Source organism: Juglans regia, chromosome 9, assembly GCF_001411555.2.
Source record: "Juglans regia cultivar Chandler chromosome 9, Walnut 2.0, whole genome shotgun sequence".
In the NCBI taxonomy this organism is placed as follows: domain Eukaryota; kingdom Viridiplantae; phylum Streptophyta; class Magnoliopsida; order Fagales; family Juglandaceae; genus Juglans; species Juglans regia.
The window spans coordinates 18,919,604-18,945,891 of NC_049909.1; the positions used below are offsets into that span (position 1 = coordinate 18,919,604).

General features: G+C 35.2%; 4 protein-coding genes across 5 annotated transcripts; 2 read left to right on the forward strand and 2 right to left on the reverse strand.

Moving 5' to 3' along the window:
* Positions 1-2,359: 2,359 nt before the first annotated feature.
* Positions 2,360-4,994, reverse strand: LOC108993747 (GDSL esterase/lipase 7). Its single transcript, XM_018968759.1, has 5 exons — positions 4,640-4,994; positions 4,172-4,299; positions 3,469-3,708; positions 2,686-2,941; positions 2,360-2,592 (listed from the first exon to the last, which is right to left on the reverse strand). Exons 1-5 carry the CDS (start codon positions 4,992-4,994, stop codon positions 2,360-2,362), a joined length of 1,212 nt encoding a protein of 403 aa, XP_018824304.1.
* Positions 4,995-11,058: 6,064 nt separating this feature from the next.
* LOC108993795 (phosphatidylinositol 4-kinase gamma 2-like) lies at positions 11,059-14,271 on the forward strand. Of its 2 annotated transcripts, XM_018968826.2 has the most exons (3): positions 11,059-12,386; positions 12,489-13,060; positions 13,662-14,271. In XM_018968826.2, the coding sequence occupies exons 1-3, from the start codon at positions 11,684-11,686 to the stop codon at positions 14,037-14,039; spliced, it is 1,653 nt and encodes a 550-aa protein (XP_018824371.1). In that variant the 5' UTR covers positions 11,059-11,683; the 3' UTR covers positions 14,040-14,271. The 2 variants fall into 2 exon arrangements, with proteins under 2 accessions (XP_018824371.1, XP_018824370.1); XM_018968825.2 differs by having other exon boundaries at positions 11,059-13,060.
* An 819-nt stretch (positions 14,272-15,090) lies between these two features.
* LOC108993768 lies at positions 15,091-16,071 on the forward strand. Its single transcript, XM_018968780.2, has one exon. It carries the CDS (start codon positions 15,315-15,317, stop codon positions 15,909-15,911), a length of 597 nt encoding a protein of 198 aa, XP_018824325.1. The 5' UTR covers positions 15,091-15,314; the 3' UTR covers positions 15,912-16,071.
* A 1,036-nt stretch (positions 16,072-17,107) lies between these two features.
* Positions 17,108-25,316, reverse strand: LOC108993767 (dynamin-related protein 5A). Its single transcript, XM_018968779.2, has 16 exons — positions 24,958-25,316; positions 24,121-24,184; positions 23,925-24,032; positions 23,565-23,666; positions 22,728-22,778; positions 22,359-22,420; positions 21,485-21,575; positions 21,184-21,248; positions 20,752-20,946; positions 20,499-20,618; positions 20,153-20,223; positions 19,796-20,021; positions 19,105-19,155; positions 18,066-18,294; positions 17,777-17,916; positions 17,108-17,667 (listed from the first exon to the last, which is right to left on the reverse strand). Exons 1-16 carry the CDS (start codon positions 25,084-25,086, stop codon positions 17,539-17,541), a joined length of 1,833 nt encoding a protein of 610 aa, XP_018824324.1. The 5' UTR covers positions 25,087-25,316; the 3' UTR covers positions 17,108-17,538.
* Between the last annotated feature and the right edge of the window lie 972 nt (positions 25,317-26,288).

The window sequence follows — 26,288 nt, forward strand, 5'->3', positions numbered from 1 at the left end:
CAAAACTAGTTGACTCAGAAGACCAAAACAACACACCATCAAAATTAAGTTTAACCATCCCTTGAGGGGGGCTTTCCAGGAGAGCAACTTTTCTTTACTTACCACTATTTGTTGATTCTTTACATTAAGATAACTCTCAACGTACACAAGACAATTATAAAACACTTCTAAAAGAAAGCACTCAAAATCCTAGAACATCTTAAGGTTCCTATATTTCCATATACCCCTGTGAAATGGTAAGGAAAATAGGAACTAACTTTGGTCAAACTTCAACAAAAACCATACCAGCTCTCAAAATCGCCCAACTTGCTTTAAGTAAGATAAAAGCACCAGATAGCCCAAATATATTGTAAAATTGGACAGCCACAAAGAGAATGGAAACCATCTTCCACAAACAACTTACAATGATCACAAACAGCTAATGGAATAATCCCTCTCCTCAACAAATTATGTCTTGTAGAAAGGCAATCTTTACACGCCCTCCGTCCAAAACTCTTAACTTTATTAGGCAACTTTAAGTTCAAAAAATTTCTCCATAATCCCTTATCTTCATCTGCATGAGAACTTTCAGCTACATTGGATGGAGAAAACAATTTCAAAGCTGTATGATAACCTAACTTCACAGAGTGGTAACCATTTTTATTACCCAACTAGGGCTGTAATCGAGCCGAGCCGAGTCGGTCTTTGGCTTGCCGAGCTCGACTCGGCTCAACTCAAAATACTCGCGAGCTCATCCCACCAATGAGTTCAAGTCAAGCCAAACTCGAGCTCAAATTATTATTTTTTAATAATATTTAATAATTGATAAAATAAATAAATAAAATAAAATAAAAGATCTAATATTGAATTTATACAACTAACAAGTAGAATCTCTATTGAATTATAAAATTTTAAAAAATTTTAAATAATTAATATCTAACTAGTTGATAATTATCCAAAATAACAGTATATTATATGCCTACATATATTATTAATACATACACTTAATATAATAACATATATCCATTTCATATATGGTTCACACATACTAATATATAAAATTATTAAATCTTATTAACTAATTATTATACAAATTATAAAATATACCTATGAAGTATATTCACTGTATAAACATAAGTAATTAGATTACATATTATATATTTAATTATAAAAGTGGTATGCTTATATTATTAGCTAATACATATATATATGTATATATTTATTAATATATAAATAAGTTTTAATCGAGTCGAGCTAACGAGTCGACTCGAGCATAAACGAACGGGCCTTAACGAGCCTTAGCCGAGTCGAATCGAGTTTTGTCGAGTATGTGTCATTTACAAATCGAGCGGATATCTACTTTCATGAATGAGCTTTTTTTTACGAGTCGAGTTCGATTCGAGTTTAACTGAGCGAGTACCAAGCGAGCTATCAAACAGACTGATTTATTTACAGCGCTATACCCAACCATACTACTCTATCATCCACCTTTCTAGACGGCAAAGGAAGGGAACAAATAGTAGCAGCCACATGTGGAGTAAAATCTGAAAAAACCAACTCCCTATTCCATAAAGATAGATCCTGCAGTAGTAAACAATCTACTGTTGAGAAAAAAATTGTTTATTGAATTAAGATTTCTTTACCCAAGAAAGTTTAAATATTTTATTGTTCAATGTGATCCATCGTATCTATTTTATAATAAAAATAATTTTACAATATATTGAATCATATTAAACTATGTCAATATGTAAATTTTCTTATTTCTGCATTAATCAAGCATTCTCTTTAAGCTTTAAAATTCTCAAAAAAATACCAATAAAGGTTCATCATTTAATAAGATGTGGGAGGAAAACTCAATATAAATTTGGTAGACAAAAGCTAAAAGCGTTGCTTTTGTTTTGTGAAATCACACTTTAATCCCCTAATTATCGGATCGTTTATGATATGATTGCCTAATTATTAAAATTATCACTTAATTCCCTATTTTGAAACACAAGTCTCGTTATGATCTGACCGGTAATATGGAAGAAGATAAATGCTTGCGTTCTGCTAAGTGATAACTATGAATCCATCTTAGATGAAAGCCTCGAAAAGCTGCAGTAGAAGAATATGATCACCTTGACATGCATCTTTCTTTCAATGGACCATTTTTATTCCTGGTTTCATGGGGAGATCAGACTTTGAAGATGGCATAACAATCAGTTTAATAAAAGAATGACATGTGTGCATTATTATTTGCAAACTTATGCATGAAATCAATCTTACAATCCCAGTCATGTATCCTAGTGAGTTTTATACCCTATTGGGATCAGTCATTTCAGGACCAAATGTTTGTCAAGATGTGGAGCTGTTTGACATTCTTTGAAGCTTATGGATTGGATCATTTTTCCTTAGAAACAACCATTTCCTCCAAGTTCATGGGATAGCACATATTTGTGTGCAGGCCATTCCAGATGTTGTCTGCAAGTATGGCATTCACTGCCTCAGTTGGGTGGAACTGGTCCCACCATATATGATTGGAAGCATCACTGCAAGCCATCTCTGATGATAAGCACATGATCCAACCCCCATACTCACCCAACCCACAGCAAGCATCAGCAGTCACATTGAAACCTGAACCAAGAGTGCAATGCATTAGCATGAAATGGATAGCAGAGACAGATTTCTGGTAAGATAAGGAGATAAAAAACTCAGAAAATCTGTCACCATAGCGTCGATGATTCTTTATTATGTCCATGGAGCCTTCAAGCAAATCGCAGAATATGATTTTGGAATCAGGAAGCTCTTCGCCGAGCTCCTCGATCATGTATCTCATGACAAAGTTGAACTCCCTAACAATGTCGTTTATCTCTTCAATGCACTCTCCATTCTCACTTCTGTACTCCCACAAGTAGTGAGGAGCACAACCAATAGGTGCCAGCCCCATGACCACCACTTTCCTGACATTCACGGTGTACAGGTTCTGTACCATAAACGTTAATATGTTAGGAAAGTTCTGAAGCCAGCAATACAAAGAAAATTAAACCCCAAGTGATCAGATAGATTCAAAGCTCAGAAACTGGTTCAGGAGTGGTGTGGAAATTTTCATTCCTTTAGTTTAACTTGAAAAAAATTGCGTGTGCCATAATGGCTAAACATGTAAGTTGGAAAACAAAATGGATGCATGTTCTGGGACAGTTTATGGGCAAAGAAGGATATTTGCGTTGTTATAGAGTTTGCTACCATTTATGAGAATGGCTGTAACCATTGAGAGAAAGCTCATAAAAACTAGTCAATTTGAAACTTTCTTGGGATCAATTATAATTTTTTATAAAGCTCAGTTTCATTTACTAAGCAACCAGCGTGGGACTTGACGCTAATGACTACCTTAATAACTTATCCATTCAATGTGAGTTATTCCTTTTCCCCAACGTGAGATGTCAAAAGCCATGTTGATGTCATGCAGTGGAAAATTACATGCTCGGAAAAATAATATTTCAGAAAAACTACCTTGATTTGCAGCTTTATTGTAGATGCTATGAAGTGGTTGAAACTCCACGGCAGGAAGAGGTTTTGCACATTGGATACATTACGGAGATAGTAGTGTATGTAGTCATTAATTCCAATAGAAATGTAGAACACCGAATTCGAGATGAGATCATTTGCACCATGCTCGCCCATACTTAATACAAACTGCTGATAGGTGTCTGTAAACTGCTGAATTTGCTGGGTGAACGAGATGTGTAGACCCTGTTGAATAGAATTTACGATTATCAATGTCTAAGAATTAATACTTAAAGCATTCAAAATAATCTTTTCAGCAGATCATCTTCAAAATCCTAGACGTGGACCAAAATCTTAGATGGAAAGGGACATTTGCTTGTTGGGTTTAAAGTAGCTACAGCAAGAATCTAGTTCTATTTTATTTTTCCCCATGACATGTAGAGCAACAAAAGGCTCTCCCAGGCAATTTAATACATCAAAATACTTCATGAACACAAGAACCCAACGTCCCAGAGTCATCAACAAGAAATGGCCATGCAGTTAGAGCTTTAGTTGGGTATATAAGGCTGTTCCTGAATGAATGCTTTGCAGTTGGGAATTGGACTTTGTATGGAACAGTATTAAGCCAATTGTTTTATTCACAACACGGTCAATTATATCTGTGCTCTAATTCAAGATTATCAGCAAACAGAAGTAGTGGAATGCATACCAATTCCGAACCACTTGAGAATATAACCCCAGCACCAGCAGATGCATAATTCACTCCATGGATCATATCTTCCACGCTTCCAGACTGCCCAAGATAACTTGGTACAAAGGGAAGTCCAAGACGCAAAGCTGATTAAAGAATTCGAAACAGAAAAAATCCAAATCAGAAAAATCCTGTACTCCACCCAATCTCATCAAACAAAACATTAAAATCTTAGAATTTTAACCGTGAATGCCAAGAAAATTAAGAACAATAGGCAGAATTATAAACTGAAACCAAAATACCCGCAAGAACAAAATTCATTATCTTTTATTTCTTTATATCTTTCTCAGCAACCAAATAAAAAGACGCAGAAGGAGACATGAACAAATCAAGAAAACAGCAACATCTCGCAAGACTCGAACACAGTTTTTTTTCTCCATTTACTCGGTAACCAAAAAAAATATCTGAAAAAAGACCAATGACTACCAAGATAATCAACTGGGATTCTTCCATTACAGAACCGTCCAGTTGGGCGGTGCGTGTCGAAGTCTCGACCGTAAGGGAGCCGGTCAGCACGTGCAAGCGTGCTGAGGAAATTGTTGGTGCCGCAGTCGACGGAGGAGTCTCCAATGACAAATAATGCAGGGGCCAGAGGAGGGGCGCCTATTGAAGGGGTTAGAGGAATTGAAGTGGATGAAGTGGGTGAACTTGTGGAGCTGATGAAGTTGGCGGAGTTCGGCGAGAGGCCGAACAAATCATGAGGGTGTTGGAAAGCTCTTGGTTGTGGGAAAATGGAGGATATGAGGATGGAGACGAGAGAAACAACGAGATTGAGGGCCATTGTTTCACATAAAAGAAAGAAAGAATGAACGAAGGGGAGCTCTAATGGAGGTTTGGCGGGTAAAATAACGATCGGTGTTTCAAAGTGTCAAAAATACCCTTCTCAAGATCGCTTGGTCGGTTGAGCCAGCTTCAGGGCCTAATGGCCCAAGTCCAATTTAAACTTTAAAGTGGCCCACGATCCAACTTCTTCTATTTTTATTATTATTTATTTAATGATAAAATATTATTTTTCAACTAAATTTTATCATTTTTAATCATACCAATTGATTTCATATAATTTAATAATAATTTATAAAAATAATTAACCAATAAAAATAAAGAGTAACAGTACTCATTTCAATGAGATTTAATGTATGATAAAAGATTATTTTCATGAACAAGCTTGATTTATTTAATAAAAAAATTAATTAATTTCTATTCAAATCTTATTGATGTAATAAGCATATCAAAATTGAGCCTAATTCATATTGATTAAGTTGGATCATTTCTGATTGTGATATTTATAAAAAAATAATCATTATCATCAACCATTATTCACTATCTCATATCTCAGAGCTCATATCCTATAAAAAAAAACTATCATGTGTGGAGTATGATTGTGAATAATAATTGATGTAGAGTAAAAAATTTTATAAAATCCAATAGGGTCTTTTTTGAAAAATAAAATACTTTCTAAAAATTAAAATTCAAAGAAATCATTTTGAACAGCACAAGAGTGCTAATATCGTTCAACAAAAAAAGGGAGTACCCCATTCCATAATTTTTATGGATCGTGCTACAGCCCCCGTTGGGAGCTCCCGCTGGGGCTGTAGGTATATATTGTATGTGTTTTTTTTTAAGTTGTTTTTTATATAATATTTTTTAATATTTTTTAAAAAATAAAATAAATTTAGAACATCATTAAAAACACTTTCTTAATCAAGAAGTAAAAAAAAAGTTATTAAAAAATACTTACTTAATTACGAAGTAAAATAAAAAATCATAAAAAAATATTTTATATTTTACTTCGTGATTAAGCAAGTATTATTTAATAATATTATAAATTTTTTTATTTTTTAAAAATATTTAAAATTATTTAAAATATCTATATAAAAAAAATTAAAAAATACACATAATAAAATACACTAGAGCTCCAACGGGAGCTCCCAGCGGGAGCCCCCAGCGGGAGCTCCAGCATTATCCAATTTTTATTGATGGTTATTAAAAATGGATAGGTGCGGCTAACCGTCCGTCATATTTAATTACAAAAAAGCACATACTTTGATGAGATTGAGCCATTTTAATCCCACCTCCAATCAAACCACGATCGACACGCTTGAACTATCTTGCCGACCTTAACTGTTTTCCACCAACGGCCCTTAGAGTAGCTCAGTCGCGTCGTAGTCCCCTACACAGTACAGTTTCCATGCTAATTTTATAGAGCAATGCTAGATACAGTCCCCATTTGGGGACTGCAATACAAATCTAGGCAATTTTATCTTTAATTTTTTTAAAAATTACAAAACTATCCCTCCTGAAATGATGATTTTTCTCATTTAATAAAGGGCCTGCACATGCAGTCCCTAAGTGGGGACTGTAAATAAAATTTCTCAATTTTATATAGGAATAAGACTAATGCTATATTTATAAAGGGAAATACTATGCATCTGTTCCACACCGGCACACACTTTACATCACTTTTTTTTTACACTCAATAGGTTGAGTGTGTGCCGGTGTGGGACAGATGCATATATTTTTCCATTTATAAATGACCTATATAAATATAATTTTATAAATTGACTTAATTTCATCTAATTTTTTATATTTATTTTATAATAAAAATAATTTTATAATTTGACAAATAACATCAAACCACATCAATTTATGGAGTTAATTTTATATAATTCCTTTGTGACTAAAGTATTTCCTTAGGAGTAATACTATGCACCATATTCTCATTTTATCTTAATCGTATTAAGTAGTATGTGGTACATTAATCATCATTAGATGATAAAGAAGTATGCAATAAATAATCATTTAATGGTGATAAATATGTCACATCATACTTAGTGGGATGAAAGTGAGATGGTAGTATAATGTATAAAATTTTCTTTTATATATAGCTTTATTATTTTCTACTATCTATTTATTATTATCTTTATTTTTTATCTTTTATTATTATTTTCTTTTATTTAATAGTTAAAAAAGTGACTATTAATGAAGTTGTATATTTTTTAAATTTTATATTAATGCTTAAGGATGTTAAAAAAAATACTTAAAATAAAATAATAAAAAATAAATAAAAATTTCAAATACAAAATGGAATAAGAAAAAATATATTCATCATCTCAACTCCTATCATCCTACCATCATCCCATGATATGGCATTAAACGATAGATTTACAAGTAAAATATAATAAATAATTTCTAATCATTTATTGCCACATCATAGGATGATGGAAGGATGATGTAAGTTGGAATGATGAGTAGCAGTACTCATAGGTTGATGAATTAAATGTCGTGCATTTTTTTTTTTTAAAAGAAGTAGGGTTAATCAGTAAAATATTAAATTTTTTATGTGAATTTTATATTTATTAATTTAAAAAAAATACAAAGAATTTAAACATTCTATTATCGTGCAAATATGATTCGTCGAATGTTTTAGGTTTTATTTGATTACGCAATTCAGATAAGATGAAATTATATATTTTGTTAAAAATTAAATAAAATATTAATTTTATTTTGATATTTGAAAAAATTAAATTATTTATTATATTTTGTGTATAAATTTAAAAAAATTATAATGATTAGATGAAAAATTTTGGGAGCAGCGTCTTCTCTAATATTTTTTTACTTTCCAACGTTTTAGCATGTAGTTATAGCCGCAAACTACACGTATGCAAGAATAGGATCATAAGGATTAAAGTAATGATCTCCTTTATTTTAATTTTTATAGCCTTTGGTCACACTCAGTAAAAAGACACGTGTCAAATGATACGTCACTAATTATGTATGATTAAATATGATAATATTTAAGATGAAAAGTAGCATTGTTTTATAAGTAAACATTATTATGATCCTCGTCGTACATGTCGCTTGTCATATTTCTTAGCCTCGACTCTTCAAAATTTGATTACCCACCACCTTAATAGTCGGTGCATGAGGCTCACGTATCGACTCATCTCACATTTACTTCTCCAACTTATAAAGGGTTAGAATGGTATAATCGGTGCATGTTCGTTTAGATATTGAGATGAAATAAAATGATTTTAAATAAATTAAATAAAATATTATTATAATATTATTTTTTAATATTATTATTTTATAATTTTAAAAAAATTAAATTATTTATTATATTTTATGTAAGAATTTAAAAAATTATAATAATAAAATAAAATAACCTGAATTAAAATAATTTCTATATCTAAACGAGTCTTAGAGAGTCGTTTTTATCTAGGCCCACAAATCAATTTCAGTGCTTATATTTTTTCTACTATTTTACAATATAAGGGACAATCAACGAATTGATAGTGAGAGGTTGTTCCAACATATTGGGTGAGTAATAATATGAAGAGAGAGACATCTGAACTTGTCGAGTTTAATATATGAATATATGAATTATGAGGCATAATCACATAAGGCCCCATGGTCACGTGAATATATTTTCTTTTTCCTTGATCACATGAAGAATCATGGTAGTGCTATAATGACCCATAAAGCACTCCATCTTTTGTTGTACCCTTATATTAACAAATCAACACTATAACCTTTTCCCATAATGTAAACCACTAAAGGAAAACTCATAATAGTGCTTAGCTCCACACCTACCAACTCCTTTTTCATTAGGTGATGCATAATAACGTAAAGAGAAATATTTTAGTTATAAAAAATATTTTATAAAAATAAACTCATAAATTGATGTGGTTTGACATAATATGTTAGATTATAAAATTATTTTTATTGAAAAATAGATTTAACGTATCATATGAATTCATATCAATTTATATATTTACTTTTACAAAATATATTTATGTCTGTAACACTTCTATAATACAAATGCATTTATCTATGTTATGGACTTCCCCAACACATCTTTCGATTCTTGTTGCTTTTTTCTCAAACCCAATCTCAGCGGCACTTTAGAAGTTAGAACCCACATTCAGTGCACGTACTCAGCTATTATTTTGAGTAACCTTCTTTGTGTCCCCTAGTAATGAATAAATTAATATTGCTAGTTGAGAACAAATATACAGGTAAACCAAGATTTGGAGACATCATTAATCAAGTCGGTTTCTTACAATTTTGATATTTAAACATTTTTTTGAATTCAAAAAGATATATATATTACAAGAAAATTGTTTATTTGTGATTAGTTATTTCTAGCAAAAATGATTATTTTCTGTCAAAATGAGTCTATTTTTATCGTAAATAGTCGTTATCGTTACAAATAATCAATCACAAATACTTATTTTTCTTATAGTATATATATATATATATATATAAAATTCACAAATCTCATTATATTTAATGTTAGGGTCCATATTGAAGTTTACAAACAATATTTACTATCATAAAATCTATATATTATATTTATCTCTTTTTTCGAATTATAGACAATATCAAGAAAAAAAATTATAAAAAATGATCAACAACGGCTTCTATTATTTTGAAAAGAGAAAGGTGTTTAAAGTGGTATGCTTATTCGAGGCAACAAGAGAGCATGGTGGGCATGAACAGTCGAGCAAAAAGAGTGGTGATCAATGCTTTTGTAGATTTGCATTATGGATTTGGGGACCCTTTTCTGGTGCCCCGGCGATGAAATTGGCCCTCGAACCCAACTCAAACCTTCTCTCCTCACAAGCATACAGACAAAACCGATAGGTTATGATTTTGAGCAGATGCTTTCTAATTTGAGCAATATACCCACTCAATATATTTTATAATATATATTTTATAATGAGAATATTTTTATAAAGTAATGTTGCTTTTATAAAATATTTTACTAAACTATCATTCATTTTAAAATATGATTCTATAATATGTTATGAAAAATTATGTATGCTTATCATTTTTCTTTCTAATTTAAATTCAAACTATATATATATATATATTATGTATATATGAACATTGTCAGCTGAATAACTTTTGAATATTTAAGTCCTCCTACACTTGTGTCGCACTTCGAAACTAAAGTCTTATGTACTGTTTCGCATATGAACGTTGCCACAGGCCCACAACAAACAAACACAGGTTAAAAAAAATAAAAACAAACACGGGTTCTTTTCAAGCAAAATTATGAACAGAATAAAGTTAAATATAATTATAAATTGCATAAACATCATATTTTGAAAAAAAAAAATTTATTATTAAAAATTAATTTTTTTTCGTATAGATTCTAAATATTTATTTTTTTTTAAAGAAATACGACACTTATACTCTCTATAATTATAAATATCATTTCTCTTATATATGAATTTTTGAAAATAAACTAAAACGATGAATATTTTATTTATAAAGATATTTTATAAAAATAAATTTATAAATTAATATAAATTAATATGATATGTCACGTTAAAAAATTACTTTTATAATGCAATAGATCTAACATATCAAAATCACATCAAATTATAAATTTTAATAAAATCTGTTTATAATTATAGGATTTCTCAAATAATATAGATTATTAGCTGCATCATTAGATTTGGACAAATAAAGAGGGGCATTTTTTATTGAGAAAATATACTTACAATTGTAAATTACGTAACCGTCGCGTAATCGTTTTGAAAAAAATAAATAAAATATGGGATCCACATGAAAAAAATTAATTTTTTAATAATAGACCTCACTCTTTTTTAAAGCGATTACGCGACGATTACGCACTTGGTAATTATACTTAGAATTACTCTTTTTTATTTTAATAACTTAAAAATATTGGAATAGCAGCTCCTTCCCCGAAGTTGTAAGTTACAACTTTCTCAGCTTTTTCGTAGGAAACAAACCCCCGTTAAAGAAGCAATTAACGTCGTCAACGTGTCCCGGTAGTCGTTGGGTCAAAACCTCTATTAAAGTAAAGCAAACGGCTACAAAACCGCTCCACTGTCTCTCTCTCTCTCTCCCGCCCGGTGACAAGTTTCTCGGACCAGATAACCTCTGCGAAAACCTCGCACCGATGACGCACCAATATCGAAGAATTAGAGAGGAACATTGTCAATTCATCGCCGATTAATCGGCTACCCCTTTCTCTTTTCCCATTTTAAGCACTCATTCTTCGTCCATTTCCCTTTGATTCTTTCCCTCCGGTAAGAATCCACCTTCTCCCTCGAGAGATTTTGGCCCCCAAAAAGCGTCGACAAATCCCGTCATGTCCCAGAGTGAGACCCTGAATTGCAAAGCTTATGTTTTCCTCTCTTGGGGTTGGAAAATCTTTCATCTTTGAAGCCAGCCCCAGGAGCTCCAGGAATTTGGCTCCCATTCAGTTTTGGCTTCTGGGGTTTCCATCTCATAGCAGTTTCCGTGTTCTTCTGTTATTTTTTGTTTTCCTTTTTTAAATTTTTTTAGAAAGCTGGGTTCTTTGATAGGAACAGCCTTGTTGGGTTTGTAAATATGGATGGATTTATGATAGGTTCGAAAACCCTTTTGTAATTTCACTTTGTAAGGAAACAAGAAACAGGCCCCAAGTTTCTTGTCGGTTTTCAGGTTATCGGAACAATGTCTATTGCCGATATTGCTTTGAGTCCGATTCGCGAAGAGCTGGTGAATGCTGCCGGGCATTTTCAAAGCCGACCAGGACCTTGCTCTAGCGAATCAATCCTAATTTTCCTCACTGTCGCCGGCTCTGTGATTCCTATGCATGTGTTGGAGTCCGATTCGATAACGTCAGTGAAACTTAGAATTCAGAAATGTAAAGGGTTTGTAGTGAAGAAGCAGAAGCTAGTTTATGCAGGCCGGGAGTTGGCCCGGAACGACACTCGCATTAAGGACTATGGTGTCACCGGTGGGGATGTTCTGCATTTGGTTCTAAGGCTCTTTGATGTCCTACTCATCACTGTTAGGACCATTTGTGGGAAGGAGTTTGAGTTTCAAGTCGATAGGTATCGAAATGTCCGGTATCTCAAGGAACGTATTGGGAAGGAGAAGGGGAAAGGTTTCGTTAATCTCGAGGATCAAGAACTTTTCTTCAACGGGGAGAAGCTCGACGACCAGGTACTCATTGATGATATATGCAACGACAACGATGCAGTGATTCATTTGGTGGTTCAGAAATCTGCAAAAGTCAGAGCCAAGCATATCGAAAAGGATGTGGAAATTTCGGTTGTAGCAGCAACTGCAAGTGAGAAGAAGGAGAGCGATGACAGAGTTGGAGAAGATAAGCAGCCGGGGCATCTTCAAGTTGTAACGAGGGAGCCACCAGGTATTGATTTTTGGTTGGAACCCATCGTTGTTAATCCCAAAGCAGAATTGCCTTCATTTATTTGGGATATGATTAACTCTGCATTTGCTGGTCTGGAGAAAGGCAATCGACCAATGAGGTCCTCTGAAGGCACCGGAGGAGCTTATTTCATGCAGGATTCATTGGGTCAGGAGTATGTTTCCGTTTTTAAGCCCATTGATGAGGAGCCCATGGCAGTACACAATCCCAGGGGACTACCTGTATCATCAAATGGTGAGGGATTGAAGAGGGGAACAAAGGTAGGAGAAGGAGCATTGAGGGAAGTTGCAGCATATATATTGGATCATCCGAGGAGTGGACCTCGCTCGCTATCAGGTGAAGCGATGGGATTTGCCGGTGTACCCCCTACAACCATGGTTCGCTGCTTGCACAAAGGATTTAACCATCCGGAAGGGTATGAATGTACATCCAAGAATGTTAAGATTGGCTCGTTGCAGTTGTTCATGAAGAACGATGGAAGTTGCGAGGACATTGGTCCCGGGGCTTTCCTGGTGGATGAGGTACATAAGATCAGTGTGCTTGATATTAGAATGGCAAATACTGATAGGCATGCTGGGAACATATTGTTCCGCAAAGGGGAGGAGGGAAACAATGTGCTCATTCCAATTGATCACGGATACTGCCTGCCTGAGAATGTATGTATCTTCCCCCTTTTAGCCATTACTTTCTTATTAATTTTGAAGTTAAGCTAGAATTAATGGGTTTCACCTGCAGGCTGCATGCCTTTTTCCTGTTGGTGAAAAATTCATGGGAATGACCATGAAGGTGGATTTCAATGTCCGTTTCTTGTTGAAAATATATGTGCATGCTAGAGGTGGCAAAAGTAGGATTTAAGTTGAGTCCATGTATAACAACTGACTGACATAGTAACTAATTTTCGTTTCTGGGATCTTTTTGAACTTTGATGTTTCTATTGAGTATGTTTTGACCCCATTTTATTCATACTTCCAAGGGAAGCAAAATCAAGAGCATGTGTGCACAAACTGGTATCTTTTTTCCTAAACTGCTTTAGTTCACTTAGATTTGTATGTAGAATGATTTTTAGGAGCTTTCTTAAATTTGAGATGCAGGTTATTAATACTGAAATAGAAAGATGTGGTACAATTGATACATCTTCTTGTTATGTGGCAAGTGTTATTACCTGCCAGTGTGATTGACGTAAACAAATAGTCATCTTGTTTCACCAAAATTGAAATTATTTAGGTTTTACTTATAAGCCCATTTGTCTCTTCGCAGTTTGAAGACTGCACGTTTGATTGGCTTTACTGGCCACAAGCTCGCAAGCCATACTCTCCTGACACCATTGAGTACATAAATTCCCTAGACGCTGAGCAAGATATAGAACTACTGAAATTTCATGGATGGGATATTCCGTATCAGTGTGCCCGCACACTCCGTATATCCACCATGCTTCTGAAGAAAGGAGTGGAGAGAGGTCTCACTCCCTTTGCGATTGGAAGTATCATGTGCAGAGAAACTGTGATGAAGGAATCTGAGATAGAGGAGATTGTTCGTGAAGCAATGGATTCCTTGCTCCCTGGCATGAGTGAGGCTGCATTCTTCGAAGCCGTCTCCCAGATTATGGATTCCCACCTCGACAAACTCGCAGAATAATTATCCTCTCATTTGTCAGTATATAGTTATATGTATGTATTTATCAAATGACTGGTCCTTCTTTTGATGGACTGAATGTCATACAAAATGTGGATGGCCTATCCGTTCTGTATAAGTCTGAAGCTTCTTTCTTTTTTTCTAACTGCTATAAACTATTACCTGGGGTTGTATTGGGATGTTGAAAAAAAGTTCCCAGTTATGAATAAGATGTGTTCTGCATGATTGCCCGCAATGCTTTGCAGCTTTGATGGGAGCTTAAAATACATTGTACAGACATGCGAACCTTTGATCTTGATTTCTACCACCGAGGGGCTGTTGCTTGGTGATTTGCAACTTGGCAAACTGAACTCTGACGAAGAGTTATTCACTCAAGTGATTTGTGGGCTTCGGTGCCATGCCAAGCGCTCCTGAGTCCTGACTTCTCGCCATTTGTAATTGTCCCCCAACATTCTACAACAAGCCCTGCCTATTCTTTCTTCGATTTCCAAGATAAATGCCTATTCTTCAATAAAGAGCAGGGCGACCCAGAAAACTGAAGTTGGGGAGCAAAGTTAAGAAAATATTTATTTTGGGGAGGCAAATGTTAATTTTTATAAATTTATTTCATAAAATACACCATTGGTTTTTGTTTATTTTTTGGTGATTTGTTAAAATTTTGAGTGTTATATAATATGGAGATTACTTATAAGTTATCACAACATGTCATGACAATACAATTACTTATATAAATATTAGTTTTTAATGACATGACATCATATGATAGGTTGAGAATACCACATTCACCTACTAGTCTTTTTAATAATTACTCACGATGATTCCGTCCCAATAATTCAGAATAAAAGGGGATTAAACTCATGATTCTAAACCCATCCATATCAATGTCAGGTCCTTTAAGAATCATAATCTTTACCCACAATATATCACTTTTTATCAAATTTAAGATTTCTCTTATTGAGTAATTCAATTCTAGAGAAAGTCAGATCATATAACTCTTACAGTATTGTATGAGAACTTTTAAAACTGTATAAATTTCTCATAAATATTTAATATTGAGGCTGTGTGAATCTTTTATTCTAACTGTCTGCCCCCAGTCGTAGGTCTGAGTGCGTACATAAAAAACCACCCTATAAGACAAAATTTGAAGAATCTTAAGAAAATCTACGACTTTCTGGGCCTCTGCCTTATAAACCCCAACGCAGTGTTCAGACACACTTCCTTGGACCTTAGTCCTACATCGACTCTCACTCAGCCACGGATCCTAGTGCTTCGGGAGCTATGAGCAAGCCCCAGAGACCGCCCTCCGGCCGTACAAATCTTGCTTCGTGCATAGTCGCCACTATTTTCTTGATCTTTGTCGTCATCATCGTTCTTATCGTCTACTTCACTGTCTTCAAGGCCCACGACCCCAAGATCTCCGTTATCGCTGTCCAGCTCCCCTCCTTCACCCTCTCTAACTCCACCGTCAGCTTCACCTTCTCCCAGTACGTCGCCGTCCGAAACCCCAACCGGGCCGACTTCTCCCACTACGACAGCACCCTCCAGCTCCTCTACTCCGGCAGCCAGGTCGGGTTTATGTTCATCCCCGCCGGAAAGATCGATGCCGGAAGGACCGAGTACATGACCGCCACCTTCGCCGTCCAGTCCTTCCCGTTGACGGCTCCGCAGACGGTTGGCGTCTTGGGGCCCTCGTTCCCCGGCAGCGGCGGTGGGGGAGGGATCCGGATCGGGCCCACCATGGAGATCGAGTCGCGGATGGAGATGGCGGGTCGGGTCCGAGTCCTGCATTTCTTCACGCACCACGTGGATACTAAGACTGACTGCAAAGTCGTCATTGCTGTAAGTGATGGATCCGTCTTGGGTTTCCACTGCTAACATCACCTTCATCTTCTTCTCTTTCTGTTGTAATTTTAGGATTTTTATTTTTTTGGTATTTGGGAAATCCGGTTGGTAGTATTTACGGGTCAAATTGTTTAAAAAAAATTGTATAAAAAACTCATTTTCTGATGCAAAAACACTTGCAATTTGTGCTTTCAGCTACTAGTAGTAGTAGATCTTTATTTTTTCAGTTTCTTTTATAAATGGTGTCAAAATTGACCTCTGGGCAACAGTTTTGGTGGGGAGTCTTCCAATTTGGGTGTAGTGAACAGTTTCAAAAGGCCAGTTCTAAATATCATAATTTGGTGCAGAAAGGAAGCTTGCACTGAGAAGTGGGAAAGCCTTGTGCTTTTGCTTTTGCTTTTATTGGGATTAATTGGGCGGTAAGTCAAGTTAGATGCCATAATTACCAGTTTTAGTGGGCTAAGACTTGGAGACCCACAATTTGATCCTGAGTTTAGCGTGTGTGTGTGTGTGAGAGAGAGAGAGAGAGAGAGAGCGCTAAAATTTCCTATAATTAAGTGAAGGTGGGTGATATCACGGGGAGTTAATTGAGGAAGGACACCCACATAGGAGAAGTAAAAAATACAGGATCGGATCCCAAGTTTCCTTTGTCTCTACGGTTTGGCCATCAAAGTTATCCAAAGATTAAAAAAAAGATAAAACTTTAACCTGGGCTCCAATTATTTACTGGCTGACTTTAAGCTTAATGCTGTTGTAAATGATGATATCCCCACTCTGGTAAAACCGTAAAACTGTAAAAGCCCCAGTCATCGACCACGAAACTCATGCTGCGGTACTGCCTTGCCTTGCCTTGCCTCCTCCCAATCTCACTTTCCTTGAACAAAGCCGCATTTTACGCGTCTTTTCTGACATTTGAATACACTGCAAGTCCATTCACGAAGAGTCGTAGTGTCTTTTTGTATTTCGAACGTTCCTGAACAATAATATTCAATAATAAATATTAAGATTTAATTATAAGAAATAAGATTTGAAGAACACAATGGTAATAATCGTCTTAAAATTGTTGGAGAACGCGATGGAAGTCGCCCAAAGCAGTGCATGGACCATCTGCTGCTCTATTACTTCGGCGGTTAGCCTTCATGGCAAGTGTCAGTCCTGCTGTCATCACACTCCTTGCATGTCAATTACTTACTACGGGGCTCCCTTTCATGTCTATCTTCAGAACGCTATTACAAAATTGGCTTCAAACCCTCTAATTACGTTTAAATGTCGGAAAACTGCAAACTACCATTGATTTTCTCTAAAACGTTACAAGGATTTTGGAGGAAGAAAAAAAAACATCTTGTGAACTATGAGACCAGATCAATAATCAAAGATTTTCAAGAGGCTCAGAGATACTCTAAGGATGTTTTACACAGACACATGAACTTCCAGATCGAATGCCAACACAAGCACTGAGTTAATGGAAAAGGTATGGAATATATGATGCATTCCTATATAATGTTGAATTTATAGAGACAGTGAATAATTTCCCCTAGCAATCGACGACGACAATCAGCTCTTGCAAATTTCATAAACCCCCTTCTCCTCCGGTATGTATGACTAGCTCACATCTACTCATACTTCTCGTACAAAGAGAGTAGATGATGCTTGTACTGCTCTACTTGGACCATGCAACTGCATCGATTTCTGCCTGTGCAGCCCTGTACAACTCCAGCCTCTTCGCAAGAGCGGTACGTCGCTCCATCACGGCTGGATCCTCATTTAACAACGATGACAACCGCTTGGGCTGCAAATAGAATTTTAGAGTCGATAAGAATTCATCAATGGCACTCAATAAAAGATCGAATTTCACCACGAAATTTGTGATAGAGTTGCAAAGGGAGATCGATTCCCACCTCCATTTTACCCAAGTCAGTGAAAAAATGGTCAAGTAAGCTTCTTTTGGCCTCCCGTACTTGACAATAAACAATGGACTTCGGAATAGAGTTCCGCAAACTTGCACAGACCAGATTGACGTAAGACAAAACAGTTGTCCCTGTTTATACATGGTGCAAAGAGAATCCTCATAATCAGATTTTTTTTTATGTTATTTACCACAATATCAGCCTGAGATTGTGAATGATGAATTATATAAATTGGCAAAGAGAAGAGGTAAGACGGCCAAATTTCATTAGCAAGACTCACCAATTCGCCTAAGATATGAATCATTGTATCTGTCAAAAATTGAATGTGTTGGGTTGCCACCCTTCTCAACATCTTGAGGAAGCTTCCGGAAGAAATCAACTGTCAAATAACTACACTCCATATCAACTAGCTGAAGTGTTGCTTTTTTGCTTTCCTCCCTCATTCGGTCAAGTGATTCAATAGCTGCATTTCCAACCTCTACTCTGAGGCCTGGGTACTGCTTCAATTCCTGTGAGTCCAGCAAACTTACACTTACGAAACAGCTTCAAAACTTTAAAACCTAAAACCCAGAGAAGGGCACCTATTGTCTCTTTCACACAATCGGAAAGATATGAAGAAAACCTTTTTCTGACTTGAATTTTTTAAAAAGACCAATCGCAATTTTTTATGAGCTTGAAACCAAATGATGAAAAAATTAAAATATATTCTTGAGCTAGGTGAAGAAGCATGTATGTGAGGGTGGGTGGGTGGGTGTCGACTGGTGTGGGTGTGCATGCATGCACATTAAGTCCTCAATTGCGGCCTGGGAAAAAGAAATTGTCAAACTTCAAATTCTAAATTGTACAATGTGCAAAAACTTAGATCAGCCATTAACTGTTCCCATACATTTTTTTTCCAGTTAGCACTTCCGGTATTTCAAAATTTAGAATATTATTCATTTAGTTTCATAGTGGGATTCCATTTTAATTTTCATATAACTTGTATCAAATCTGAGTGAAGTGACCCCAAAGTTTTTTGAAGCGGTACTTGCAAATTTTAATTTTTCTCCTAAACATCCTAAAAACTTTTGATGCTATGGCCAGATTTATTGCAAAAACAAGAGAAGCGCTTAACAGAAAATGTTAGAGCCATGGCCACGTATAATAATTAGATGGAGTCGATTTAGAAAGCACCTATTTTTCTGAGTTACTTTTGTTAATATTTAGATAATAATAAAAAAAATCATCTAGGTAGACTCATCAAACAACTTTAAGAAATTAGAAAACACAGCGGACAAATACGATGGAAGCAATAAAATATGGTGGGGTCAGGAACATACTAGAGTTTCACTGACAGCCTTGTGAATTAGATCTTTCAGTAAGGCATGAACCTGTAATCATGAAAAACAAAAATGACTCCTCATAACCATAACACAAGTAGCATGATTTAGCAAGGACTCGGAATTTAAATATAAAGGAATTCAAAAAGTCCATAGGTATAACAATTTAGGTAAAGTTCTGCATTATATACAAATCCACTGGGTTGGCTTTTCGTAACCCAAAAATGGGACCAAACGTCCTCTGTCACCATTCTGTTCCATCTAGATTTTATATTTCCATGCAACAGTAAATTGAACTATTGGGAGAAAATGCTACACAATACACAAATGGGCAAGCCCATCTACTAAGGGTGAACGGTAACTTTTGTCTGATTGTTTTATGATAGGGTCGATACTGCAAGAAAACAATGAAAAACAGGCTTTGATAGGTGTGACAAAAACATCAAATTGGCATACATCCTAAACTGTGATTGATGGTGATACTAACAGAATCCTCAGACCATTTTTAAAGGGTCTGGCATTCAGATGGATGGTTATAATAAGTGGACCAAAATGGTTTTAACTACGTGTGAATGCACAGAGGGGAAAAAAACAAACAGAAAGAAGATGTGATTATAAAAGGACATTAAACAAATGTCAAATGGAATTTTTGGATGCTTAATGCATTCTTATCCTAAATTTCAGTGCATACCGCATCAACGGCTGCTTCAGCAGGACCTCTGATGGTAATTATAGTAGATTCTATGAGGCGACGATATCCTTGCTCAGGAGCTATTAAATGAGGCTGGTACCCATCAGCTTCGGTTATAATCTTCCGTATATTTTCCATTGCAAGTTGTTTGTCAAACTGCAACCTTTTCAGAGCCGCAGGAAGCTGGTTATCAAAAACATTGTAAATTTTGTCACCACCAGGACGCCTGTTGACAACAATGAACAAAACAAATTAGATTTATTTTACAACGGGGATATTACACAGTGAAGCCACGCTGTGACAAGTTTGGGGAGCTACTGTCCGTATCGAGGAATGTGATGAAAGTATAAAACTTACACGCCATCAAGATGTTCTTTGTATATTTGATCAAAAGCACGACAAATCTCCATAACCATGTACAACTTTCCCTGCATGACATAAGCAATTACTAACTAGCAAACCAGCAGAATTAAGGATCTCGTACGAGTGAATAGGTATAATGTCACTCCAAAATAAAAACAACATACCATTCTCTATTTCTCCCCCAACCCTTGTGAAAAGAACAAGAGAAAGGGATTTTTTCTTTTCTTTTTATTTTTTATTCTTTGTGGGTGGGGGGGCCTTATTATTTATTTGATGTAAAAGTAGCTGCACATTTTTAAAAGACAAAAAAGCCAAACAAAGTAAAAAAGATCGAACTCACTCCAGCATCTGCAGCAATGGGCTTTCCAAGACGACTCAGCTCAGTTTCAAGTTCAGCAACTGTTTTGTTAATAAGGGACTGGATACCCGGAATTCTGGACTTGATTACAGTTTCTAAATGCTGAAATATTAACCATTTGATTATGTCATCAACTGCATTAGTAGGACTAAAGCACGATAAATATATCAAAACTAAAGCTGCTACAATTTTTCCAAGAAAAGAACTAAAAGGGAAAGAATATTGATTAGCCCACCTTTGAAAGCATCTTAGCTAGATGCTCAGAACCCATTCTATGAGCTAGGTGCTTGTATTCTGGGGTACTAGAGAAATATTCACGTTCTCTACGCCGAGCAGCAATCATGTCAACATTCTTGTTAATATCCGCTTGTGAGCGATTCACAACACCAACCCAAGGAAATTTCAGCCGATAAGATTTCCCTTCTAACATCTAAGCATCCAAAAGAAATGTGACTCAAGATACAAAAGCATTGACAGATATGATGCACATAAGCAGCACTTGGAATCCCATTCCACCAATCTTAACCAAGAAAACATTCCAGAAGATCATAACTTTATTGAACAAGCTCATCTTTTCCTTTTTTTTTTTTTTTAAAAAAAAATTATTTTTATGTAAGAATATGCCGAAACAGTACAAATCATTGTGTTATGGATCAAATCAACTTACATCCACCGCATCAGTACCCTTATCCATAAGATCAATCTTTGTCAACACTCCGAGTGTTCTCTCCCCTGCAAAATGAAAACAGTAAATAAGAACTAGAACCTCAAAAGAGCCTCAGCTATTCATAATTGAGCAATCATGCTGTCAAGGTGGTCACCAATACAAAGTTCAAAGAACGATTTGTCATAGCATATGGTGATGATAACACTTGTAACTTTGAAGGCACCCATCGGGGCATATACAAGGTGTGAAAAACAAAAAGAAGAAAAGATGATACTGCCTAAAGAAACAATATTGAAGTTACCTGTAGGGTCTACTTCCCGTGAAATTTTGATTGCATCAGATGTAGCAAGATCTTGATTGGCAGGTGAAATGGCTAGAATTATACAGTTGGGCTGCATAAAAAGCACAACAAACAAGCAATAGAATAACATAGAAACTTTACTTTCACAAATCATAAAAAGGGACAGGAAAAAATAAAAAAAGAATGATTTTACTCTAAATTGTGATTAATCATTGTTCATGGAGATTTACCCAAGAATAGACAAGCAAAATACAGGAGACAAATTGATCGACACAAGATTATTTAAATAAAGAACAAAGGGTCTACATAGAATGGGAAAGAAGTACGAAAGAAGAGAAGAGTCTCTGGTTTCCTAGAAATTTAGTATTCAAAAGAGTTGTATGCTGCACTTAGGAAGGATGAATCACTCCCGAACTAAACTCTTCGAGAAGTTAACATCTTCTGGTAAATGTGATGCTAGAAAAGTAGAGGTAGGAGCGCTACACTTACATAACGGAGCTAAATAGATAAGGAAAATAAAGTACCATTTCAGTTTTAAATTTGTCTTTATTTTTCCCTATGATCAGAGATGAAGGCAAATGCAAAAGAGGAAAGAAATTTAAATCATCTGCAGCTACATATTCACAGTTTTGAGGGCCTGGAAAGATCTTTTAGGCAAGTTGCTCGGACTCCACAAAATTTTCTGGAGTCCCAAGATAAAAATGAAACATAAACCTAAATATTGTTCAGAGATTAAAAAACATAAATGTAATCTATCAAATTACTTTAAGAAATTTTTCAGTTGACAAGAGTGTATAAAACTGCAGAGATTAATACTTTCAAAGATTGGTTATTTCCACAGACCAAAAAATCCAATAACTGTTACAAATATTACCTTCTCGATGTAGGAGCGAACCATATTCTCAATGTCATGCACAATACTCTCAGGTTGACCCTCTATAACACCCAGGAAAGTGTTAGATATAATACTCTAAAGTATGGACAAAACAAAATTAAGCTTTTTTGTTGCAAAGAAAGCCAAGAAAAGTAAAGGAAAGTTAAAAGATTCCAACCAAAAGATGAGTCAGCCAAAGCATTCTACAAAACTCAGTTTTTCATAAGTACGAAACTAAATATGAGGCCTTGAGGGCTTCGAATTTACTCTCCTTCATTTTCCTTGTGCGTCTCAGTAATAGAATGAAAAGTGACAGTGGAGAATGTTAGTAAATGACTCACACGAAAAATTAAGAGACATGTAACTTACCAACAGCTACTTTCGTAAGCCCAGGAAGGTCAATGAGTGTCAAGTTAACAACTGCCAAAAGAAACCAGATCATAAAAATCAAGAAATCAGAATAAATAAATAACCAAATAAAAAAGGGTATAGAACTTTCACTGTGGTGCCATTGAACATTCATTAATTAAATAAAGTTTGCTCCAGATCTTTCAATCCCCCCGCCCCAAAAAAAAAGAAAAGAAAGAAAAGAGGGGGTTCCAAATGCAATCTGAAGGAATGGGCATTATACTTAATGACTTGAAGGTAACACAAGAATAAAACCTATGATGGACTTAGACTGAACAGAAGACATGAGTCCACCAGGGGCAAAAGGAGTCACAAAACTCAATTTTTGCGACAAAGCAATTTTCAGTAGACATGAAAATTGCATTTTGCAAAAAACCGTAAATGAAGATGATTTCTAAATAAAAACTTGCAACAATGACACTGAACAAAATAAAGATAATGGTGTCAATGGCCATTTTAAGGAAACCAAAACTACAATCTTCACTACAACATGAATTTGAAATTTAACTAACCTCATTCAGACTAGCAAGTACAATATTTTCTTAGATAACAGAGCAATATTAATTAAAAAGCCACTGGAGAGTTGATGGCAGTTTGCACTTGGACAAAGATGACTGATGTATAACCACACACAGAAGAACGAAGATGAGCCCAAATTTTCCAATTGATGGCCCAGATTTTGTATCTAGGTCTATATTAAAACCACATTAGAAAAATTTTCATGAACGCAAATAATACATTCATTCAGGCAGAGTCAAGCAAGAAACAACCAAAAGAAATTTGGGATCCCTATCTTACCATTAGGAGAATATATACTGAGATGAATTGGAACACTGGAGATTTGCTTGGAACGGCCAGTCTCTCGATCAGTCTCATCTTGAATCTCCTTCCTTACAGCAGCTGATCAATATGAATAATGAGAATGTGTAAAGTGAAACAATATCGTAATTAGATGCATTGCTCTCCCTTCCTCTCTCTCTTCTTACTTCCCATCAGTGGTTTGTGTGCATGTGTTCTGTCAGCATATTATGATACAACATATTGTTGTGCACCAAGGACTGTGATTAATTTATCTTTTTTACAGTGGCATTCTCATCTATCAGAACCAATCCGTAAATTTAAAAACATGAATGAGGTAACAGAAAATTATAAATGTACCAAAATCAGTGAATCTTTTCCTTGGAAGGTGGAGAAACTCCGCATATTCTCTGCTTCCTTCCTCACTCTTATGGAGCTGCAAGACAAGTGGGCGCCGAGTAACAATCCCTGCATATAATGTTCACCATTATTGTGCCAATATTCATGAAAATCAGAAAAATCAAGTCTATCCAAGAGCATTGATGCCATAATTTACCAGATCCACGTGGTAAAAAGTCCTTTCCAACAATGCTCTCCAACACGGACGACTTCCCTGAGCTCTGTGAGACAATAAAAGGCAGAATGAAACTATAACTTTTGCTCAGGCATGGAAATATCACGTTTAAAGTAAATGTGTTTGAAATCATTAAGATCTTTTCCTATTCATTCAAATAGCATCCTCCTAACTCATCATATTCCACGCAATACTTACAAGATGATTATCAAGTGCATAAACTTACAGACCCAAATATAACTCATACGTTGATTTCTAAATGAGTTTAAATTACTCATTAACCATAGATTTTAGGTAAAATCGAGCCGCAAACCTTACTTATGGCTCTACTGCAATATGTCAAAGGAAAATACCAAGAATTGAGTGGTTACATAAATACCATCCTCAAATCGTTCACTATCGCCCAGACAACGACGAATACTGAAGACGGAGGACTAAAATAGATATTTAAAACTCAAAAGCCATACTGAATTGGGATCGTTATATGCCTATCATAGTTGTATTGTTCAAAACCAATAAAGGAAAATTTCTTTGTTTGATTTCCAGGTAGATATAATTAAATCTTGTTATATTGAACACAAAATTTAATTTATGCAGCTCGGTTAATAGAACAAAAGTTGCAATAAGATCCCTGAGAAATTAAAGCACACGAACAGACTTGAGTGAACCGATATCGAATCCTTCAAAACCAATTGCCAGATAAGTACTTTTCACAAATACCTTACAGATTTGATAAACATCAGCTAAGTTCACCAGCCGAAGCTCTTTCTATAAGCAAATAAATAAAGAGGAGGAGAGAGGGGGAGATCGGGAGCTGACCTGGCCACCGACAACGGCAATCGCGGGGAGGGAGTCCCATAGAGTGGGCAATGCACTGGCTTCGCCGTAGTCACCGAGGGCGGTGCAAGCTCTCTGAATTTTGTTGACCAAAGAGATCAAGTTCTCCATTCCTGATCGGACCCGAGCCTCTCACAGCGGTGGCAGATTCAGATCCACGGATCCGACGTCCAGAGACAGAGGGGGGAGGCAGAGATCTGAGGAAATGATAAGCCGGCTCTCTCAGAGAGAGAGAGAAAGAGTCGATTGGATGCGTGCGTTTGAAGTTTAGTGAAGGAGTTTGGGCTATGAAGCGCGTATTTGAATGAGCAAGTTCAGAATTTAGGTAGAATAATATAAGAAACGTTTTGAATTTAAAGAGACTCGGCCCCTAACTTCAATAGAACCACTGAACCAGACGGTGACCGGCCACGAGTCAGCCCAGCTGTTATACGCAGGGAAATACGATCGTCTTTTGGGCGCCACACGGCCGTTGGATTTGCCACATGGACAGAACAAATTGCCGTTTGAGCTAGAGCTCATTTGTCTGCCATTACTTGATATCTACAATTATAATAGTACATGGAAATAATATTCCTTTCTTCTTCTTTTTTAATTGAAGTTATAGTGTTTATTTAACATATAATTTTTTTTTTACATTTTATAGTATCTGAAAAATAAAAAAATATTTTAGATTTTATAACACTAACTTTTTACAACAAATGATCAAAATGAAATTATAAAAAATAAAATAAAAATTGCAAGCCTATATTTGACACATCAACACATAAAAGAATTGCAGAAAGATAATATATTTAGATAAAAAAATATTTATAATTGTGAATTGTACAATTTTTACATAATTGTTTTGAAAAATATGAATAAAATATAAAATTCACATGAAAAAAATTAATTTTTTAATAATAAATTTTATTTTTTTTAAAATAATTACATAATATTTATATACTATACAGTTATACGTATAAATACTGATATATTTATCATTTTACATGATGTACAAGTGAGTTTAATTTGTAGGTTGATAGATGTGCGCATTGAATGACTCCTATTAACATTTATATACTTTTCGCTCTTACCATTCATCTGGTGTCTAGCAAAAGTTGAACTACTATTTAAATAAATAAAAATGGCCCACCATCTTTCCAAGTGGGAGATGAGCAAACGGCACAGCCATTGCTTTGGCAATGTCAATGAAGTCCTCCAAGGAAGGCTCATAGTTAATGGATTCCAACGTTGTCTCCTCTTAAGACTTTCAAATCAGCCTTTAAATGTTTTTTTTTTTTTTTTTTAACTTGTGCATCATTCGTAAAATG

Excerpts from the sequence above, each read along its gene's own strand:
- LOC108993747 (XM_018968759.1), bottom strand. The coding sequence starts at position 4,994 with ATGGCCCTCAATCTCGTTGTTTCTCTCGTCTCCATCCTCATATCCTCC. Across the intron at positions 2,942-3,468 it reads CAATAAAGCTGCAAATCAAG|AACCTGTACACCGTGAATGT; the intron begins GTAGTTTTTCTG and ends TTTATGGTACAG. Across the intron at positions 2,593-2,685 it reads AAAGAATCATCGACGCTATG|GTTTCAATGTGACTGCTGAT; the intron begins GTGACAGATTTT and ends CTCTTGGTTCAG.
- LOC108993795 (XM_018968825.2), top strand. The coding sequence starts at position 11,684 with ATGTCTATTGCCGATATTGCTTTGAGTCCGATTCGCGAAGAGCTGGTG. Across the intron at positions 13,061-13,661 it reads GATACTGCCTGCCTGAGAAT|TTTGAAGACTGCACGTTTGA; the intron begins GTATGTATCTTC and ends GTCTCTTCGCAG.
- LOC108993767 (XM_018968779.2), bottom strand. The coding sequence starts at position 25,086 with ATGGAGAACTTGATCTCTTTGGTCAACAAAATTCAGAGAGCTTGCACC. Across the intron at positions 22,779-23,564 it reads CAGTATATATTCTCCTAATG|TTGTTAACTTGACACTCATT; the intron begins GTAAGATAGGGA and ends TTCTTTTGGCAG. Across the intron at positions 20,619-20,751 it reads TAGCTAAGATGCTTTCAAAG|CATTTAGAAACTGTAATCAA; the intron begins GTGGGCTAATCA and ends TTAATATTTCAG.
- LOC108993768 (XM_018968780.2), top strand. The coding sequence starts at position 15,315 with ATGAGCAAGCCCCAGAGACCGCCCTCCGGCCGTACAAATCTTGCTTCG.